This window comes from Vulpes lagopus, chromosome 13, assembly GCF_018345385.1.
Source record: "Vulpes lagopus strain Blue_001 chromosome 13, ASM1834538v1, whole genome shotgun sequence".
Classification (NCBI taxonomy): domain Eukaryota; kingdom Metazoa; phylum Chordata; class Mammalia; order Carnivora; family Canidae; genus Vulpes; species Vulpes lagopus.
The window spans coordinates 46,423,173-46,431,588 of record NC_054836.1 but is presented as its reverse complement, the minus strand read 5'-3'; the positions used below and the strand labels follow the sequence as shown (position 1 = coordinate 46,431,588).

Here is an 8,416-nt window from a genome sequence, read left to right as displayed (position 1 = left end):
TGCTGACCAGTGGGAAGGAGGGCTGTTAGTTGCAGGGAAGTAGGAAGCATCTTTTCTGGCTGGCATGAATAGTTGGTGACTTCAAATTGTCCAGTACTGGCTGAAACAGGTGACACACACTCCTCTGGAGGTTTGGCTTGGGCATCTCCCAAGGGATGAAAGGAGCAGGATGGAGAAGTCAGCTCAGGTACCATGCACATGCCCAAGGTGGTGACAGGGACACATAACTGCTGATGGGGCTCAGCCTAGCAATCCTATTGCCCCAGAGTCTAGATAAATTCTGGCTTGGATAGAACCTGCATCTCGTGCCTCTGAGTTCTCTCCCGAAATGTCTTTCTGGAACCTCGTGATGTTTGCTCCCTGGAGAAAGAATAAATCAGGGAGGGAAAATAATTTGACCAGTTGAAAAGGGAAGTAAGGATGTTAAGTAACAGATGTATTGAGGATCAAACGCTGTTGTAAGCACTTAGCATGTGATACCCCTCCTTCCCCATTACCCGTAGCCCTCCTTCCCACTGGTCAGCACCAGAGCCCAGTGCTTAGGACAGGACAGGGAGACACTGGTCAAAAGGTACTACACTACTACTGGCCCCATTTTGTAGGCAAAGAAACTGAGTTTTATGAAAGTTAAATAAACTTACTCAAAGTAAACACATTGCTATGAATCAGCAGTGGCAGGATTTGAGCCTCAGCCCCTGGCATCAAACCCAAGCCTTAAACCATTTTACGATTCTATCTCCTATGGATATCTCTACCTACTCCCTGTAGCTCATGTAGCAAAACAGCTGAAAAACAGCAAAATTACTGAGTAGTTGTGGGAGGGATCTGATTTCAGCTTTGGTACTTATTTTTCATATGACCTCAATAATGTCACTTAACTTCACGAGCCTTAAGTTGCTTATTTATAAAATGGAAATAATGCTTTGGGTCTTGCTATCACCATAGCATTGCACTGAGGAAATTCATGTTGGGAAGCTCTGAACAAAAGAAAGCTTTTCTCTGTGACCTGGTTAAGGTGGTTCCTATCGTAGGTGATGAGGTACAGGAGAAAGAGCCAGACCATGACCCTGGGCCCAGGTTTGAATTTATCACACTGGCAGGACCTTTCTGACCCACAAGCATCTCATCTATTACCTGCCTGGGAGCACTGAAAGAAAAGACACAGGTCGTAATCCAAGAACAGTGGCCGTCTGCACTGGCCCAGGCAGGAGTGCCCCTTACCTGCAGGGAAAGCAGATGGAGCTGCTGAAGACACAGTAGATAAGAGGGTTGATGGCACTGTTCAAGGCTGGCAGGTTCTGAATGATCACAGAGGCATAGAAGCGCTCCTCGGTGTCTGGAAGAAGACTGAAATTGTCCAATATGTCGAAGAGGAAGTAGGGACTCCAACAGCAGATGAAGGCTGGGGAGAAGAGAGCCATTAGCACCGTAGCAGAGCACAGCTGGGGGCGCTTTCCATGGTGGCCCCAACTGGAGCTCCAAATAAGAGGTTCCTTAGCGCCTAGGATGGCTCAGAAATACTTAGGACAGTTGTGTGTTAACATTCATGTCATGTTTACTCACACACACGCACATATACACAAGCTGCCTACACATCCCACAGATACGTTGCTAAAGTTGAATGAATTTCCTGATTCTTCTCTGTCTGTAAAGGGAGGGTTCAATTTGATCACTGTGGTGAATATGTATGGAAAGGTTGGAAACTGCTCAGCATGGCCTCAGCCTCTCATTCCACATAGTGTGGAAGGAAAACCAGCAAAACTCTTTGGCGAGTCTATGAGAAAAAAAAAAAATAGACGAGCGGGAAGCATTTTGACCAAATAGTGACTCCTGGTTTTAGGGTACGACAGAAGGCAAGGGTGTTGCCTAATATTTTCAAGAACCAATCTGGCTTCATCACAATGTTCTTAATTTTCTTTTCTGTTTCTAAGTCAGCCACTCCAGAAAACGGCTGCCCTCTACCCCTCTCCAAGTCAATTGGTGCGTGTGAGCCCCTAATTCTGTTTGTCTCCAAATCCTCAGGGGAATTGGGTGGTGAATGGAGATCCAGGGTCGGAGGGTTAATTTTATGGGTCACCTTGACTGGGTCAGGGGGTGCCCAGATATTTGGTGAGACATTATTGCTGGGTGTTTCTGGATGAGGTGAACATTTGAATCAGTACACTAAGCAAAGCAGACCATCCTCTTCGAGGGGGTGGGTCCCATTCAAGCCACAGAGGGCTTGACTAGAGCAGAAAGCTGAGTGAGAGAGGATTCATGCTGTCTGCCTAGCTTCTAGCCAGGACTTTGCTCTTCTCCTGCCTTCACACACACACTCCGACTGAACTACACTATAGGCTCTCCTGGGTCTGCAGATCCTGGGACTTCTTAGCTCCATCATCATGTGAGCCAATTCCTTATAACAATTCTCTTTGCATATATATCTATCTCCTCTTTCTCCGGAGATCTTGGGGCTAACTAGACACGGATGTGTCCTCTTCTGCCTTCTTGCTACATCCTCTCCACCCTCCTTCTCCCCTCCTCTTTTCCTCCATAGGACATTTCCTCAGAGAAGTCAGGCTTCCTTCACCATCTGCTTGCAGGGGCCAACTTTCCTCTGCAACTGTTTGATTGGCGTGTGTTTATTTCCCCAGGCTTTGGCAAAGTATTAAAGAGGAGGAATTGAAACACAGAGACCACTGAGCATTTCTGGGTGCTTGCAGTTAAGCCTAGCATTGGCCTAGAATATTGGTTCTGAGGCATGAACGGGCAAAAATTGCCTTTTGGAGGCATTTTGAAAATGCACGTGTCTATGTATGTGCGTGTTTGGGGTTAGTGAGGGCTCTGGTTTGCCCAGGGATACCAGTCCTCCTGTGAACCTGTGAAGGGCAGGCCATCCCACTCATGTCCCCAACATCCTCTGAATGCCCAACTGGGCATTTATGTAGCAGAGAACTCTGTTTATAACTACCTCAGTCTGGAAACCTAGCTCTACTCTATATATGAACACAAATATTTTTTGATAAATAGTAGATTCTCCAGAAATGCAATTCCTTTGCAAAGGGAGGAACGATTACTTTCTTTAATTTGGAACTTTAGTGGGATTTGTTGAGCTGCTCTGAAAATCAAGTCCCTGACAGCAATGCTGCTTTATTTTCATGTCGTCATGAAAACACACCTGTATTGATTTTCCTTTATAGCAGTTACTACATCTGGCTGCCTACTTCATTATTCTTCTAGTAGCTGTGGCCAAGTATTTACATATTGAGACCTGTTTTGCTTTATTATAAATTATTTTCTTTCTAGTCCTCCTTTATATTATTATATATTGATCTTTTAAGACATGTTAAGCAGATAGCATTAATTATATGTTTCATTTCAGGATGATAAAGGGGCATTACAAAATATCTGTTATAGGAAGGACTGGTTTGGTCTGACTAATACTGGCTGTTAATACTGGCTGACTCTCTTGTGGGCACCTCTGCTCTCTAACTAAGGGACCCCCAGGGCCTGAGCATATGGTTCCTGGTTACAAATAAGTATGTTGGCTCTGGAACATGGGTAAAACGTGTATTTCCTGACTAAACATCCAGAGATGTGTATCTGTGTTTCTGACTATCTGGGAAGGCAGGATAATCTTTGATCTACTTCGTCAGCTTCTGGGAAAGGATTGCGAGCCCCGATGGTTGTACCTGCTTTATCCCCAGGTCTGCCTGCAGTGCTATTTTGTGCCTCTATTCTGCTGGCTGAGTCACACTGCACGTGGTCTCTTTGGCATTTTGCAATTGCATCTGGGAAAGGTAAGAGAGACTGTTCTGGTGATCTGACACACAGTTAACATGAGAGGCATGCTTTCTCAGGGCTCCAAGGAGCTGCGAGTGTGGTACGGAGGGTAGTAGTTGGGCTAAATAAAAAGGAAATAGCACAAATCCCTTTCCTTCTTGCATATCCTAATTCTTTTGTCCCCAGCAAATATTACTAAAGCACCTAGTGTATGTGGGATCCTATCTCAGGCTTTGGTGATATTAATACAAGGAACACAAAAAAGCAAAAGTCATTGCTTTCGTGGATTTCAGCCAGTGGAGGAGACAGAGAATAAGCAGATCAATAGATATAATGTTCAGGTGGAAGTGGGAATAGGAAAAAAAATACAGTTGGGTAAGGACTGGAGGAGGGCTATTTAAGACTTGTGCAGGAGGCTGGCTAAGGAGGTAGCACTGCTGGGAAACAAAATGATGTGAGGAGGGAGCCAGGCCATCTTGAGGTGGTGGAAACAGTGCAAGGCCTGCCAGGTGCAAACATGTTGGCACTTTGAAGAAATAGCAAGAAGACCAATGCAACTGGGATAGAATGAGCAAGGAGGAGAATTCTGGGAATGAGACTAGAATCCTGGCTGAGGGATAGACCACACATGGGAAGGCTATAGGATTTCATTCCAATGGAATGGGAAGCCATAGGTGGCTCCGTAGATAGTGATGATGCCTGATTTACAGTCTTGAAAGATCACAGTGGCTGTTTTGCAGGAAAGAAATAAAGAGAAGACTAGTTACAATGTTCTAGGCAGAAACTGGTGGAAGCTTTGACTAAGGTAGGAGTTGTATAGATGCTGAGGAATGGTTGGGTTTGAGAACTATATTTTGCAGGTAGAGCCTCCAGGCCTGGCTGATGCACTAGTTATGTGGGATGTCAGAAAAATAGAATAATGACAGATGACCCTTGGGTTTTTGACATAGACACTGGGTGAAAGATGGTGTCATTTACTGAAATGGTGACAACTGGGGGGAGAGTTACTTTCGTGGGGGGAGGACATGGCAAGACTTTTGGTTTGACATGTTGACTATGATAAGCCTACTAGAAATACAAATCGAAATCTCAAGTAGAAATCATAATATCATTTCTAAGTAAAGGAAGTATTCTAAGAATGAGAAACTGATCACATGTTGCTTACAAGTCAAGAGGAAAATTGGGCATTGACACTGGCCTTTTAGAAGTGGTGATGACCTTGATGAAAGTGGGTTTCTGGAGTGACAGGAGAGAAAACTGATAGAAACAGACTCCAGAGAATGGGAGGTAAAACATGGAGTTGTGCGAGAAGAGAGAGTGATGAAGTGGGTCTGTTCTGGAGAGTTCACCCAGGGGCCTCCTGCACAATATTTATGTGTCTACAACCCCAATCCCTACAAGGGGAGACCTGCTGGGGAGGGCAGATAATGGGAGGACCAACATTCTTGAAGAGGCAGCAAGGAATGGGATTCAGGGCTCCAGAAATCATTTGGGGCTTAGAAAAAAGCAGTGCCAGCTTATCCATTGTAATAGGAGAAAAGACAGAGCACATTGTAGAAAGGCAGATAGGTTGATGGATGTGAAGGTCGAAGGAGGAGGGAGTTCTATTCTGATATAGTATTTTCTTAGTGAAATATGAAGCAAGGTCACTAGCTAAAAGGGTGTAAGGGGGAGGAAGCTTTGAAGGTTTGAGAATAACAATGAATACACACCGATCTGATACATATTATGTGCTCTATAAATACCTTCCCCCCCTTTTTTTCTTTCTAAGATGAAGTGGTGTTATGGGTCTTAGGAGTACAGAGAAAAGAAATGGACAGGGAAGAAGTCAGGATGGCAGGGGAGGAAGCAAAGTGGCCATTAGGGAGGGATTTGTAGTGGCTCTTCAATTAAATATCCAGAAGAAATGGAATATGACTTTTGTCTTTCTTTGCTCATAAACTTCAGCCCTAGAGAAGAATATGTCTCAGAGAATGTAACTGGGTCAACAGGGTAATTGTGAGCATCATTCAGCCAGTTGTGTGTCTTAAACAACTTTCTCCAAATTACCCACCCTACGGTCTTGGTGGGCAACTATAGTCATAAAGGGAGGGATTAGGAACCAATGTCTGCCCTTGAAGGAGACACAGATGGGCTGGTAAGTTCCACATATTCCTCTCCAGTCGGATGAAGCTAGAGTGCCTGCAGGCAAACTCCTTTCTTGTGTGAGCTTCCCACCACCAGTTCCTGGGTACAAGATTGCTTTCAGAATGTTCACACAGTCCTGCAACACAAGGAGGGACTTTGCTTACCCAGGATGATGACAATACTATACTTGATGGCTTTAATTTTTGCCTTTGAGATGAGCCCTCGGTTGTAACTGGTGCACAGCTTTCCACCTGCAGATACAAAAGGGGGAATGGTGAAATGAAGTAGTGTTTTTGCCAATAAGAACATCACAGGTTAGATCCAGCTTTCATGGGACCACTTATATCCTGCTCACCTCTGCCCAGGAGGACCTCCTTTGTTATTTTCAGAGTAAAGATGGCTTTGGGCTGGATGCTGGAAACTGCTCAGGTTGCAGCTTCATATAAAAAGCAAATGCATTGGGACATCCAGACTCTCTCTAGAGTCTTGGCTGAATGCCCTGATTCAGTTGAAGCTGGTATTAGCCTTGTGACCTGGAATTAGCCAGGAGGCAACGCTAAGATACCAATCTAGTCCCTTCAGCAATTTAGGGCAAAGCCATTTTCTTAGAATGGTTACCCCAGACTAACTCATTCATTCATTTAACTCAGAAAATACACTCTCAACAACAGCTCAAGCCAGAGGTATTAAAAATAAAATAGAACCAAAAAAAAAATCTGTCCCAAATAGGAGCCTGGATATGTAATTTAATTCTATGTGAGCTGTTGTTTGAAGGTAAACACATGAGCGGTAAATATTATAATCCACTAGAATATAAGCTGCATGGAGGCAGGGACTTTGTTTTCTTCATTCCTGTATCTTCTAAACTCAGTGAGCGATTACTGAGTATTTGTTGAATCAATTAATACAATACTCTGTCTAGTTAAGAAGTGGTGATAAAATAAAAGTTGATTTGGGTGGACAGAATTCAGAGTGTTAGGTCTTAGTCAAAGGAGCGTGTAGATGGTACATTTGGGAATGAGATGTTGGACATAGGGTCCCTTGACACTGTGCAAGAGTTCTTACTGTCAGAGTTCCTGCCAGGAAATATGGTGTCTTTGTGAACATTGGGAAAGGGTGCCCTTCCTCTGGAGGCATGCAGCCCTGCCCCACACACCCTCAGTGAGGGAAGCATGGATGGGTTGCTAGTCCCATGCACTCCTCGCTGGATGCCACTGACCAGGGCTCACTGAGCACAACCCTAGCAGTGGCCCGGGTCAACGGCCTACCCTACCCGGAGCACCTGTCATGTGGTTGTGGATGGTTGTGGTCATGTGTCATGTGGACAGTTGTACACTAGAGGCCAATAGCTGTGCTCGCTTGCCCTCATTACACTGTTCAGATTCCACATTTGAAATTTATTTTAATCTCATGGAAACCGGTGTGATGTTTACCTTTGCACTATTATTCTAGACCCTCTCCAGTCCAATCCAGCCCAATGCGACCAGCGTAGCACATCTGCCGAGAGATATAAGGACTGAACAGAATAGGCTAAAATAGAGTTCCTGCTCCCTAGGAGCTTTCAGTCCAGCAGGAAGGATCACACACTCTCCTGGGTGAGGACAAGGCTGGGTGAGACGGGAGAGAGAGAGAGAGAGAGAGAGAGAGAGAGAGAGAGAGAGAGAGAGAGAGAGAGAGAGAGAGAGGAAAACCAGCTGTGAGGGGAGAGAGTCATCCCTCATCCCTTTGCAGGGGAGGCTGCACGGCAGATGCAGAAATTCCAGGGATGGAGCTGGGGGTGTGGGAGTGAGTTTGAGAGAGGTACAAGAAGCAGAGGGTGTGTCCTCAGCCAAGATATGGAAAGTAGAAAATGTCCGATGTGTTTGGACCATGGGGTGTCATCCCACTTCGCTGGAGCCTAAAAAGGTGTTGGTTTTGAGAACTGAGGTCAAAATGGAAAGACCTAGAATGTCTGCACAGGGAAGACATCGCAGGCTGAATTGCTGCAGCAACCATAAACCACTGAAGCTTCTGAGTCTTTTCACAGTGTGAACATTTACTCACCGGAGAGGACAAACTGTTAGCAGGAATAATAGGAATAAGCCTTTCTGTGCAATAACCTAAAATGCTAATTATAACTGATTTGTTATTTCTTAACGTGTACCTTGTAAGGTCACTCTTAGGTACTATTAGGGCTTCAAATCATTCCGTGCATTTCACAGAACCACCAGACGTCAGTGGCATAAAGAAGCAAATGTTTGGGAAGCATTTACAGCAGCGGTTCTAAACTAGGGATGATATTGCCCCCCAAGGGTTACACTTGCCAATGTGTGGACACATTTTTGGTTATCTCAATGTGTGTGTGTGTGTGTGGGGGGGGGGTGGTTCTAATGGCATCCAGTGTGTAGAGGCCGGGAATGCTACTAAACATCCTTGGATGCACAGGACAGTAGAAAGGAATTATCTAGTCCCAAACACCAATGTGCCAAGATTGCAAAACCCTATTTTCCACGGTGGTCTCCTGGGAAGGATACAGGCTGCAAGGTCA

General features: G+C 45.0%; 1 protein-coding gene across 2 annotated transcripts in view; it reads right to left on the bottom strand.

Annotated features, from left to right (window-relative positions):
- Positions 1–269: 269 nt before the first annotated feature.
- NPSR1 (neuropeptide S receptor 1) overlaps positions 270–8,416 on the bottom strand; it is a 141,890-nt gene continuing 133,743 nt past the window's right edge. For both annotated transcript variants that reach the window (XM_041728018.1, XM_041728019.1), the window contains 3 exons: positions 6,054–6,140; positions 1,222–1,402; positions 270–360 (listed from right to left, as the gene is read on the bottom strand). In XM_041728018.1, coding sequence (XP_041583952.1) covers positions 270–360; positions 1,222–1,402; positions 6,054–6,140 — 359 coding nt within the window. The remainder of the gene's footprint in view (positions 361–1,221; positions 1,403–6,053; positions 6,141–8,416) is intronic.